Below are 14,132 nucleotides of genomic sequence, written 5' to 3' on the forward strand. Positions count from 1 at the left end.
GACATCTCCAGCCCCACTGCCAACCCAGAAACCAGCCAGACATCACCCTGCAGCATGGAGCATCTGCCAGAGACCACTGAAGATGGAGAGCCTGTGCCCAACACGATACAAGTGCCTCCTGGAATGTCCCGCCCTCCCTCACCATCCTCCCGTCTTCTATGTTGTTGTCAGCCAGTCCGTCTGCCCTGGGTCTGCTGGCATCCGGAGACCCCTCAGACACACCCCTGATTTCGCACCTGGAATGATATTGGTGGTAACAGACACACTGTCAAGAAGTCTACTTTTAAAAGGCCAATGAACTTGACTAATAGCATGGCATGCCTGTCTCCACTCTGTACACACGTGTATTAAAGGAAGATGGCGGGCCAATTCATTCACCTTTTGGGCTGAGGAACCTGACATGCATTCTCTGTCGCTGCAGCAGACGGTATTGCGTTGTGACATTAAGGACATACGTAACCAAGACGTTCCCTTTCTGATGGTCTCTCATCGTTGTATCGAACCGACAGAATGGGTTTCCCATACGAAATGGCATGGCACTGCGCCACATCACAACTTCCAGGGAAGCAACACTGACTGGCTTGGCGAGTCACAAGTGAGTTTAACAGCGAATCGTACCCTTCCAGTAGTGTAGTAAGGCATAAGTTACGTAAATCACAATGAGAGGGTCTTACTAACGGCCGTACAGGCTGTGGCCTTTGCTACTCTAGAGGCCACCCGGCATCGTAAGGAACACTGGGAAGCGCTTCCCAATTGCCTGAGGGGGAACACTACTGAGACCACATCTGCCGTAGGGATAATAAAATGGAATAGCTACATGGTCTCACCAGTAGAGAGAACTCAAAGGAGGAGTAGTGCGGGGTCCCAATAGGGGTGCACAGAAGCGATGGAGTCCACCGAGGGGAGGTCACAGGTTTGCCAATAGGGGAAACGTCAGATGGGACAACACAAGGAGGGGGAGTCACTACATATGGAGCAATAGCTTAGCTATAGGGGTTCACTTCATGTGAGAAACTCATCTAATCTGGACTTGGACTACGAGCCGCTCCTCCCTGCTCGTAAACTCTAAAGTGCTTAGTGATGGATGGAATGCTTATACTTGTTCCAGTGGAGGAAGTAGGGAAGCTGGAATAGCGCACTGACTCACCTGATGAAGGGGAGAAGGCGCTTCGCACATGTACGCCAAGCCTGCAGTCGGTCTTACTTTTTGTGCAAGATGTCGGCAGACACGGCGGTTGTAGAATCTCGCAAATGAATTGTGTGTAGCCAACCCGCATCTCTGCAGATGTTTGCCAGAGAGGCGCCCTGAGCCAGTGCCCATGAGGAGGCTACCCCAGGTGGATCGAGCTCTCACTTCCAGTGGGCACGGGAGATCTTGGGATCGGTACGCTAAAGTGATGGCGTCCACGATCCAGTGCGCCAATCTCTGTTTGGAGACAGCTTTACCCTTTTGCTGTCTTCCAAACCAGACAAAGAGCTGGTCAGAGTTTATGAAGCTCTGCTTCTGGTCCAAGTGGAGGCACAGGGTGCGTACTGGACACAACACAACACTCAACTTTATTTATATAGCGCTTTTTACAATTTTCATTGTTACAAAAAAGCTGTACATGAGACACAAGAAAAACGTGAAAACAACAAAAGACAGACATACAAAAGACAGACATACAAATGCTCCACACACACAATATGCATACATACTTACACACATTGACATAGATGCACAAACGCAAACTCAGCCGCACACATGCACAGTGAAAGCACACATTTGAGATAAAGGAGAGAGAACCAGATGTCAAATATTAAACGGACTATAAATTCTTATATGCAATATTAATTATGTCTAACTTCTAAATTCTAAAGCAGCCCCCGGCCAGGCAAATAGTGCAAAACAATATGCAAACGGTGGCAAGGAACCCAAAACCTCAATCGAGAAAAAAACCTCAGGAGAACCCAGGCCCAACCAGGGGATTCCAGTTCCCCTCTGGCAAAAGCTGCTGCCTCTGCACAAGCTCAACACTGCTTGCACAACAAGGCTAAATAAAAAATAAATAAACTTACGAATAAGGTAAATTATAGATTTAAGATTATCATTAACAATCTAATAGCATTTGAAGTGTTGTAGAAAAATCGTGTCAAGTTGCCGCGTCCTTTATCCAGCTCTAAGATCTCTGCTGTTGTCAGGTCTAGCTTCCCATTCTCAGCTTTGCCATCAGGTTTGGGCATGAGCTGCATCCTGCGGTAACCTTGGAACAAAAAGACAAGACTGGCTGAGAGTAGAGTACTGTTCTGCACTCTTTGATGCAACAAGTACATCATTTGGATGTGTTCCTGGTTCCTGTTGATCTAAATAGTGCAGCCAAAATCCTCTGAGGATTAATATTATGGAAGTGTAGTGTATGCAAGATTAAAAGGATGCGTCTTTAGTCTAGATTTAAACTGACAGAGTACGTCTGCCTCCCAGACAGTGCAGGGAAGAATATTCCAAAGTTTAGGCGCTAGATAGGAAAAGGATCTACCACCTGCACTTGATTTTGAAATTCTAGCTATTACTAACTGACAGGACGCCTAAGAGAGTAATGCACGTGGAGGATTGTAATACAATAGAAGTTCATTCAAATACTGCAGCGCTAGACCATGTAGGGCTTTATAGGTAATAAGCAAGATCTTAAAGTTAATGCGATGCTTTATAGGTAACCAGTGCACGGTTGACAGAACAGGGGTTATATGCTCATACTTTTTTGTACGTGTATAACTCGAGCTGCCGCGTTTTGAACCAGTTGCAGTTTTTGTAATAGGCCTGCAGGGCAACCACCTAAAAGTCTATTACAGTAATCTAGACTTGATGTCATGAATGCATGAATTAAATTCTCTGCATCTGACAGTGACAGCATATGACGTAGTTTAGGTATATTCTTAAAATGGAAAAATGCAATTTTACAGGTGTTGGCGACATGGCTCTCAAATGATAGATTACTATCGAATACAACGCCAAGATTCTTAGCTGACGACGAGGATTTTACGGAGCATCCGTCAATAGTTAGGCAGTATTCTTGGTTGTTACGTATGGCGGTTTTTGGTCCAGTAAGTAAAACTTCTGTTTTGTCCGAGTTCAGTAGTAAAAAATTGTTACTCATCCAGTTTTTTAAATCAACTATGCATTCCTTTATTCGATGGAACTGCTGGGTTTCGTGAGGCTTCGAGGAAATAAAAAGTTGAGTATCATCAGCATAACAGTGAAAGCTAATTCTGTGTCGCTTTATTATATCTCCAACATGGTAGGAGTTGGGACTTCCTTCCCAGGGGGAGCTCCTGTAAGTTCACCACCTGGTCTCCTTCGGAGACAGTTTGACAGTGTAAAGAGGGAGAACAGGGAACAGAGGGAGAGAACTGTATATTGTTTTCTCAACACAACATAGGAATAAAAGAGAGTCAGAGATTCATGTTTTGTTTATTTATTTAATGTTGTTTACTGAAGTCAAAACCTCATCACATTTATTGGAAACCTATGATTAAAGTACAATATATCTGCATGTATAATGACACAAATGTTTCTCTGCCCTTTTCTTATCTCTTGAAGTAAATTGATACATTCATATAAATCTCAGAATTGTTCACAATAACTCAGAGTATACCATCTAGACAGATACTGCCCTCGAGAAAAATGCCCAACCAATATAATATTAATGAGCCTAAACAACCTGATTACGTTAAGTTTAACTACATCAAAATACATAGTGTTTTTTGTTATTTAAAGGCCAAGAATTGTGCAAATATTTCTTAACTGGCTTTCATTACTTAACCCTATTTGGCCATCATGTTCTTTTTGGTATTTTTCTCAGGTCTAAGCAGAATGATGTAACACTTTGGGGTGAAGATACACAACAGCAGGCCGTAACTGGATGCCAAAATGGCGAAAATCTCCACAGCCACTGTGTACTTGCCGGGTGAGCTGACATATGCTGGAACAAACGCGATCCACACAGCGCAGAAGATCAGCATGCTAAAAGTAATAAATTTAGCCTCATTGAACTTGTCTGGAAGTTTCTGAGCAAGAAAGGCCAGCAGAAAGCAGACCACTGCAAGCAGGCCAATGTAGCCCAGCACCAGTACAAATCCCACTGATGATCCAACTGTGCACTGCAGGATCACCCGAGCACCAAACTCTCCTCCTGAACTCTCTGTGGGCAAAGGAGGAGCCAACAACAGCCAAAGCAAACATATGACAACCTGAACCAGTGTGCAAAAGAAGATGCCTGCCCTCTGCTGGAAAGGCCCGAAGTACTGCATCAGGTTAGATCCAGGCAGAGTGGCCCGAAAAGCCACCAGCACCACCACAGTCTTACTGAGGACACAGGAGATACAGACCACAAAGCTCACTCCAAACAGGGTGTGACGTAGCATGCAGTTCCACGGCGCAGGACGACCGATAAAAACAAGTGCACAGAAGAAACAGAGAGTGAGTGATGCCAACAGAAGGAAGCTCAGCTCGGAGTTGTTGGCCCGCACGAGGGGTGTGTCACGATGATGGAAAAAGGCAGCCAGAACAGTTGTGGTCAGTGTTGCCCCAGTCACAGATAATACGGTCAGGACAACTCCCATTGTATCTTGTAAGGACAGAAACTCCAAAACCTTTGGGATGCGCTTTGTCCTCTCGGGGTTTGACCAGAAGCGTTCTGGACACCTAATGCACTCTGTTAAGTCTAGAGAATATTATAGAAAACATGGAGATATGACATTCTGTTTCATGACACCAAGATTCAATATTTTAATCCAATCTTGATGTCAATAATAAAGTATTGTTGTTTTGTATACCTGTGACGTTACTTATTTCTCCTGCAGCACAAGGGAGGCAGTCGAAACAGCAGACAGGTTTTCCTTTTTGTACAGCTTTCCTATTGCCCGGGAGACAGCTCACACTGCACACAGACACAGGCACCTTAATTACAGAAGAAAAAAACACCATCAACCTCATAGCAACCCTCTAACAACACAATATCAAAACGCAAGCATCACTGGATCCTACCTGGTCATCCCAGCCTCCTCCCCAGACCACCCGCTCAAGGTTTATGTTCAGCTCCTGACCTGCTCCTTTTGCTACATCAAATTGTCCAACATGGACAAAATTCACTGTTCCACTTTCATCTACATGCCAGTTCATAATATCATAAGAGGCAGATGGCTCTCTGTTATCTTCAAAATAGACCCTATCACCCACAGGTGTTGTGAAGTTTACAGCATTTAAGTACTGCAGAAGCTGTGAAAAGACAAATTGACAAACTGAAGACATGTATTTCCAGTTTGATAAGGTTGAATGAATATAAAAATCACATGATACATTTAAAATCGCTATGCAATAAATATTGGCATGACTTATTATTTAAGTAACACATAACAAACACTAAGTTACTACTTAAAATTGGGCACATTTACATGTATTGTAATGTCAGAGGAGATTGGGCCTCCCCCAACAATGTATGGTACCTTTAAAGTCCCAATTAAATAAAAAATGACGATGCTATATTTTCATGAAATATTGCTGTGTTTATTGTAAAAAATAGTTTATCAATGTTGGTGATATGTGTGCCCTCATAGTCTTCAGTCAAAATAATGTTTTATACATCCAATCAAATTGGGCACGAGAAGATGAAAGCCACAGCATTAAGGAAAATTATTTTAATATATTTTTTCTTGGCCTAATCTTTGGTTTTCTCAATGAGGCTCTAAAACAATGTGTGTTTTTAAAACCACTTCAAATCAAAATGACTGATTTTGTACATATTTGTACCTCCCCAGGTTTTATTTGGGTCACATCAGGACATTCTCCATGTTCAAATGGCCCTTTACCAGGCTGACAGTGCATCATGTTGTGAATGGCATTGGCAATTGCATACACAGCTTTATACACATTGTAAGTGACTCTCAGCTGTGAAACATCTGTGTAGATACGACCATGCTTCTCAACATTCTCTAATCCGGTGCATCTTGGTTTGTCAAATGAAGGCTTCCAGTCCTGTGCCATCGAGCACCCAAAGATTTCTTCCCAAACATCTTTTACAAAAGGCTCATTTGTCTGCTTCAAAGGACTCAGCTGGGCAAGAAAAGCATTCAGACCCTGAATATCAGCCCTGCGCAAGGCAAAGCCAATTGTGCCTCTCAAGAGAGGAATGGTCACCAAGTCAAAGAACTGCGTAGCAGTGCTCCAGGCCTCTGTAGCTATCCACTGCCTGTTGGTCAAATTCTGCACCTTCACTTCTTTGAACAGAATCTCTATATCAGGGCCGATGGCAAAAGTTACCACGACGCGAGCTGTGGAAATCTGGATCCTCTCCACAATCTGCCTGATTCTGCTTGGAGAGTGTGATTTTGGAATGAACTCCAAATAGTCCACACAGTTCCTGTACCCTCCAGTTCTGTTAAGAGCAGCTGCAAACCACTTTTACCATAATCATCATCTCCTGCAACCACACCGACCCAGGTCCAGTCCAGCAGACGCAACAGACGGGCCATTGCCTTGGCCTGGAAGGCATCGCTGGGAACAGTGCGCAGGAAAGTGTGAAATCTGCGACTGTCACTGAGACAAGCACAGGACGCAAAATAACTCACCTAGACAAAAACAATAGACAGACAAGGCATTAAATTGCATGTAGAGTGTGCTTGCTGTGTTCAAGACAACTCCGCTTTTTCTATTTCAACCTGAAAAACCTTTCTGGAACAGCATGGTTTTCATTTGAATAAATACTTGTAATGTTACTAAATCCAGACATTATTTGCAGATATGTTCTAAATCCGAGGTAGTGTAAAAATGAATTATTTTAGTAACATTGGAAATTCATGAATAATGTCATTTGTTACACAAAATACAAAAAGGTCCATCTAAACTGTAGTACCAAAATACAAAAAATGTAAAATTTTCACAGCAGAGTAACATTCCCATACATTTTAACAATTTATGTTGTTCACACAACAAATCTTATTGAGTAAATCAGTATCACATTTTATCACTCATGACTTTAAAAACATGACACTGTGAGGCTTGTGTTGCAAATAACACTTCACCATTCAACTCGAAAGATGCATTAGCATCGTAATTTGATCACCTTAATAACCAGTTGCTTCATGTAAACACTTTAATGGGAGAAAATATGACTTTATCAATATCAGTGTTTAGGGTTAATTCATTATACCATGGGATATCAAACACTCCCAGTGTGTCAGCCACCACCATTGAGGCAGAAGAACGGGCGTCTCCGATAATGACTGGCACCATCGGGGCTCCATTGCACTGTTCTACTGACACTTTCTCCTCCTTTCCTGTTACCAAAGCTAAAGCAGCACTCAGGGTTGTGCCTTCAGCAAGGCAGGTGTCGGCTATCAGATACCCCAGAGTAACATTCGGCAGCAGGACGGAGTCCCGATTTATCTCCTCAACTGTGAAGATCATCGCTTTGAGCCAGCGGTATGAACGAAGGTTAACACTGAGAAAAAAAGTCAGATTTAGAATGAATTGTTGCATTAATTTAAGGATGATCTGGATAGTCGGTTCAGTAAAATTGTGCTTAAAATGCTTTGTCAGGTAATCGATAAATGCGCTACAAGTAGTAACATCCGTCATTTTTATGTTGGGTAGGTCATGAGGATGTTACCTCCTTAATGTAAGCATTGGACGTTTTTTACAATTAAGGCTGAATTATATAAAAACCTTGTTAGGAGTATGCAACCCTGTGATTATGTACAGATTATATACTCACCTTTTGCAGTGCTCTCCACGCTGAAATCGTATAAAATCATGCTCAGGCTCTGGTGCTTCAACATGAACAGGAAACAGACCACCAATGATCACATCTCCTTCTTTATACAAACTCTCTGACACAGATGTACCCCACAGACCACAGGACAGGCCAGCACCACATACTGAGACCATATCAACAACAAACCCCACCACCCACAACCACACCATAAAACCCATCACTAAACAGAGGGAGAGACAGAGAGTGACTGAGTCAAGAAGTGCAGTACCCTGCAAACAATAAAGGGTTGGATAATAACCCCCTTTTGTAGACTTTATTTTGCCTGAGGCAAAAGAGCATGCAACAGGTAAACAGGTGAGTGTTGAGATGCTTACACGTAGGCTTTTCAAAGCCATGTTATGCAAAGCATTGGAGCAGAGAATAATGTCAATTAAAAAGTCTACAGAAAAACATATTTTAATGCTGATAAGCAATACAAAATTGAATAAGCAAACGAAACAGTTTTGTGTTGTTAGTCAATGTATGCGTGGCAGTTATTGTCTTTATTTGGTGTTTTCATTGTGTTCTTCATTTGACAAAGTTTCTGTTAATTAGTCATTCAGTTCACTTGTGTTCATTTAAGTTACTCATAATTCTAGTTATTTATGCCCCTTGTTCTGTTCACTCCTTTGCCAGCTTTCGTTTTGTGTTGGTCTTTCCTATGTAGTGGACTTTGTGAATAAACTCTTGTTGTGGACCTTTGTCTTCATGAGCGTTGTGTATACAGCATTTCGTGACAGAAAAACTGGCTGTAAAGTAAGTTTAAAGCTGTGTTTTTCTTTTTTTTGTTTCTTTTTGGTTCATTTTTTATATTTTTCCCGCTCCCGGATGGCTTTCATTTTCATCTGCCTCGAGGAGGAAAACAGTTTGCTGGAGGACCACACCAGGAACGTTTTAGCGAATCTGGCGAATCTTACAAACTTCCCTGACCCCTTGCTCTGTGTTTATTATCACCATGGCCTGAGCAAGCGGTGTGAGGATCCCCAGTAAACGGTCCACGAGAGGAATTCGCTGTTTTTGTGGAGTTGGTGCTGAAGAGTAATGGACATTTCTAGCCCCACTCCCAACCCAGAGACCAGCCAGACATCACCCTGCAACATGGAGCATCTGCCAGTGACCACTGAAGATGGAGAGCCTGTGCCCACCACGATATAAGCACCTCCAGGAATTTCCCGCCCACCCTCACTCTCCCGCCTTCTACTGTATGTTGTTGTCAGCCAGTCCGTCTGCCCTGGGTCGGCTGGCATCCGGAGACCCCACAGACACCCAGCTGACTTCGCACCTGGTAAGATACTGCTGGTAGCAGACACACTATCAAGAAGTCTACTTTTAAAAGGTCAATGAACTTGCCAAATGGCATGGCATGCCTGTCTCCACTCTGTACACACGGGTATTAAAGGATGATGGCGGGCCAATTCATTCACCTTTTGGGCTGAGGAACCTGACATGCATTCTCGGTCGCTGCAGCAGACGGCATTGCATTGTAACATTAAGGACATACGTAACCAAGACGTTCCCTTTCTGAGGGTCTCTCGTCGTTGTATCGAACCGTCAGAATGGGGTTCCCACACGAAACGCCACGGCACTGCGCCGCATCACAACTTCCAGCGGAGCAACACTGACTGGCCTGGGCGAGTCACAAGTGAATGTAACCGTGAATCGTACCCTTCCAGTGCTGTAGTAAGGCATAAGTTACGTAAATCACAATGAGAGGGTCTTACTAACGGCCGTATAGGCGATGGCCTTTGCTACTCTAGAGGAAAGATAGCCGCCCGGCATCGTAACGAACACTGGGAAGCGCTTCCCACTTGCCTGAGGGGGAACACTACAGAGACCACATCTGCCGTAGGGATAATAAAGTGGAATACCTACATGGTCTCACCAGTAGAGAGAACTCATGGGAGTAGTAGTGCAGGGACCCAATAGGGGTGCAGAGAAGCGATGGAGTCCACCGAGGGGAGGTCACAGGTTTGCCAATAGGGAAAACGTCAGACGGGACAACACAAGGAGGGGAAGTCACTACGTGTGGAGCAATAGCTTAGCTATAGGGTTTCACTTCATGTGAGAAACTCACCTACACTGGGCTACGAGCCACTCCACCCTGCTCGTAAACTCTAAAGTGCTTAGTGATGGATGGAACACTTCTTCCAGTCGAGGAAGTCGGGAAGCTGGTGTACGCCCAGCCGGCAGTCGTTCTTACTTATTGTGCAAGATGTGGGCAGACGCTGGCTCTACACGGAGGTTGTAGAATCTCACAAATGTATTGTGCGTAGCCAACCTGCATCTCTGCAGGTGTTTGCCAGAGAGGCGCCCTGAACCAGTGCCACTGAGGAGGCTACCCGGGGTGGATTGAGCTCTCACTTTACGGAGATCTTGGGATCGGTACGCTAAAGTGATGGCGTCCACGATCCAGTGCGCCAATCTCTATTTGGAGACAGCTCTACCCTTCTGCTGTCTTCCAAAAAAGACAAAGAGCTGGTCAGAGCTTCTGAAGCTCTTATAATGGTCCAAGTGGAGGCACGTACTGGACACAACACGGTAGGAGTTGGGACTTCCTTCCCATTGGGAGCTCCTGCAAGTTCACCTCCTGGTCTCTGAGTGGAGTGATGGGTCCTTTGAGCACGTAGCCAGTCCTGGGTCTCAGCACCAGATGGGTGTTGCGTGGCCCGAACTCTAGGCACTTGTTAGACACAAAAAGTGCATACAGATCCCCTACCCTCTTGATAGAAGCAAGCACCACTAGGAGATCCGTCTTCATCGTAGATGAGGTAGAGCGGCTTCTCCTAAGGACTCAAAGGGGGCCCTTCACAGGCCCACAAGGGTCACATTAAGGTCCCAACAGAGTAAGGAGTGCGGTCGTTGAGGATTCAACCTCCTCGTGCCCTTCAGGATCCTGATCACCAGGTCGTGCTTTCCGAGAGACTTGCCTGCCACAAGTGTGTGACGTGCAGCGATGGTGGCGACATACACCTTGACCGTGGATGGAAAGAGGTTGCTCTCTTACCTTTCCTGAAAGAAGGACAGCACAACAACGATTGCACAATTCTGTGGGTATTTCCTCCTGGAAGAACACCAAGACAACTTGTAGGCATACAGTAGCCTAGTGGCTGGGGCTCTTGCCTGAGTGACCAGGAGCCAGACATGGAGGTTCCAGAGGTCTGGTCCCGAGTGACAGAATGTGCCCTTACCCTGAGAAAGAAAGTCCTTCATCAGGGGAATTTTCCCGGGGGGAGTTGTAGTCAGAAGCGTCAGCTCTGAGAACCTTGTCTGGTTGGGCCAATAGGGCACAACTAACAGAACTTGGTGCTCCTCTTCCTGACCTTGCACAGGACCAAAGGACTACTGTGAGGTCAGTGCCGGTTCGCAGTTCCTACAAGTTCCGTATCCTCAATGCCTTAGCCTGCAGGATGGCCATGGCATTAAGTGCGGAAGCAGCTTGACCCACAGCAGTGTAAGCTTTCGACACCAGAGATGAAGTAAATTGATATGCGTTGGAAGGGAGCCTTGGTCGGTCCCTCAGGGGGTTGGCGGTGTGCAGGCACAAATGTTACCTCGATGGCACGCTCAACCTGGGGTACATCGACGCAGCCATTAGCTTCTCCAGTGTAGGGGGAAGTCAGAGCGATCAAGCTGGTTTGCCGCAAACTTGCCGAAAAGGGGGCATTCTTGGTCTTCGCAAGCTCTTCATGCACTTCTGGGTAGAAAAGGTATCCAGGCAGAATGTCGTTGCCATGCGCTCTGTATCCAGGTACCAAGAGTCCAGCCATGAGCGCTGGGGGAAGGCAGTGTGGTGCACTGCAACACGAGGCTCGCGGCGGCCCGGGCAAGCATTGCTGACATCTGAAGCCGGGAGCTCCAGGAAGTCATCAGCGTCTGATGCCAGGAAGACACCATCCGATGCAGTGATGGAAATCTCATCCTTTGACATTGATGCGTGGATCCACTATGGGATGGTCAAATGCTGCCCATTAGAGATAGGGTAAGGAGAGTGTAACAGAATTGCGCCGACGGGTTAATGTCCATGGCAACCCCCATATAATCCTCGCTGCTGCAGACGGCTTTGCAGCAGCCCAAAACAAGAAGCCAATGATGCTATGGCTGTGTCCAAAAAGAACACAGCCAGCCGTGACCGCAATACCTTGATAGACATGTCTCGCAGTGCGGACATGCTGTATCCTCGTCGCTACTTCAGCATGCTGGTGATCCAGACATGTGATGCAGGTATCATACCTAAATGCCCAGGGGACGTTGCACACACCAGGACAAATCTACTGTTCTGCGTCGTATAATCCAGTAGTACTCAGAGATAATTCGCTCAGCATTAGCTTCGCAGGTTCCGAAGAACAAAATGTGAATGAATGGGCACGCCATCTTCCTTTTATACCCCGTATGTACGGTGTGGAGACTGTCATGTCATGCCATTCACCAAGTTCAATGGCCTTTTAAAATTACAATTAGAGATGATAGGTTCTCAGGTTTAAACCCCATTCTGTCAGTTGGACACAATGTCAAGAGACCGACAGAAAGAGAACATTAAGTTTACAGATGTTTCCTTAAGAAGGGGAAAAGAAAAGTGAAAAGGGGGAGTGTTTTGTTTCTGGAAACCTGTGTTGTTTGACAATAATACCGCCATTAAGAATAAGACATTGGAGGGAGTGGTCAAAAGGAATACGCCTGAAATTATGATATGTATGTTTAACAAGCTCGTGACGTTTAATAAACAAGTTCTTGGCAAGAAGTTATCACGTGTGATTTGACTGTTATGTCTAATGTTCGCGACAGTACAGTCAGACGCAGGTTATATTACGTCAGTGTCCGAAATCGCTCATTTGTTTTGATTCACTTCTTCCCCATATAGTGGACTCAAATGTCATTGGCTATATAGGGAACAGTGAAGCTTTCTGAGGGATGATCTGCACAGATTTGTTTTGAGATCCAAACAGTGTGCAACAAACTGTTTCAACTACGCAAATCATTGTGGAAACACAAAACACTCATAAATGAACAGTGTTTAACAAGAACACTTAGTTAATAAGTAGGTTTGAAATGTGAAACCATATTTAACATTTTGGGATCTAATTAAAATAATAAGTGACTGGAGAAATTAGAGAGATGTTGAGGCAAAGATGAAAGATAACTTGAGAGTACATAAAACACAAGCAATTAACTCTGCCCTCTTCTGGCGTCAATTAGAATTGTTAACATACAGCATGTCAGCATACATTTGGCATGTAAAATCTATTATAATGCTCTCCTGCACTGGTCTTACAGCTTGCAGAACCAAACCTCTGCATATGATCAGGAAGAGATTGGAGTTTAATGAGTCGAAGAAAGCTGCTCTTCCTCATGTTATAATGGCTACCGATTTCCACTCACATCAAATTTAAAGCTCTGCTTTTGGCTTATGAAACGACCAATAGTTCTGCACCCCTGTACCTACACTTACTAATTCAGACATATGTACCCTGCAGATCCTTGTGATCTGCGTGTGAACAACGTCTTGTGATGCCATCCCAAAAAGGCACAAAATCACTTTCACGCACCATTTTTGGAACTGTTCCACTATAGTGGAATGATCTGTCTGTTTCTATAAGAAAAGCAGAATCTTTAGCCAAAGAAACATCTCTTTCGTCATCACCTTACACAATAACTCACACTCTTATTGCTATCCTTTTAGTGATTATTTTAAAAAGATGTTTCTGTCTGTATATATTGTCTATCTGTTTTTATGTACATAGCTTCGTGCATTGTGTTAGAAAACTGAGACCAGTTCTATGGAACTCACACATTGCTCCCCTTTGGTTGCACTGATTGTTAACATTCTTATGGAACTTCAACTTTTACACTCCACTGTGTGAATGGTTCATGAAACGGTTTACCAGCAATTATAATTCTGTTTTTTATGCCCGATGTGATTTATTTATTTGTGCATTCCTGATATACAAAATATATTTTAATCTCACGCATTTTGATTGCAAAGGAATCCCTGTGACCTTTTTGATTGCTTAATCTTTAATATGGTTATTATTCCTGCAAGCTTTACCCGCCTTGTTCTAACACTGTGTTTGGGAGTGGGTTTGGATGACAGTGTAAAGAGGGAGAACAGGGAACAGAGGGAGAGAACTGTATATTGTTTTCTCAACACAACATAGGAATAAAAGAGAGTCAGAGATTCATGTTTTGTTTATTTATTTAATGTTGTTACTGAAGTCAAAACCTCATCACATTTATTGGAAACCTATGATTAAAGTACAATATATCTGCATGTATAATGACACAAATGTTTCTCTGCCCTTTTCTTATCTTTTGAAGTAAATTGATACATTCATATAAATCTCAGAATTG

The 14,132-nt window shown here is 44.1% G+C and overlaps 2 protein-coding genes across 2 annotated transcripts in view; one reads left to right on the forward strand and one right to left on the reverse strand.

Annotated features, from left to right (window-relative positions):
* The window catches only part of LOC130435844 (uncharacterized), a 476,195-nt gene that overhangs the window by 257,736 nt on the left and 204,327 nt on the right, over positions 1-14,132 (forward strand). The gene's annotated exons all lie outside the window — the stretch shown is intronic.
* Positions 3,802-7,948, reverse strand: LOC130435982 (extracellular calcium-sensing receptor-like). The gene is given in 8 exon segments (XM_056766876.1): positions 3,802-4,700; positions 4,813-4,936; positions 5,024-5,254; positions 5,786-6,393; positions 6,396-6,603; positions 7,098-7,125; positions 7,185-7,475; positions 7,749-7,948. Coding segments are annotated over 8 exon segments (2,562 nt in total). The 5' UTR covers positions 7,922-7,948.

This window comes from Triplophysa dalaica, chromosome 14 (assembly GCF_015846415.1).
Source record: "Triplophysa dalaica isolate WHDGS20190420 chromosome 14, ASM1584641v1, whole genome shotgun sequence".
Lineage (NCBI taxonomy): Eukaryota > Metazoa > Chordata > Actinopteri > Cypriniformes > Nemacheilidae > Triplophysa > Triplophysa dalaica.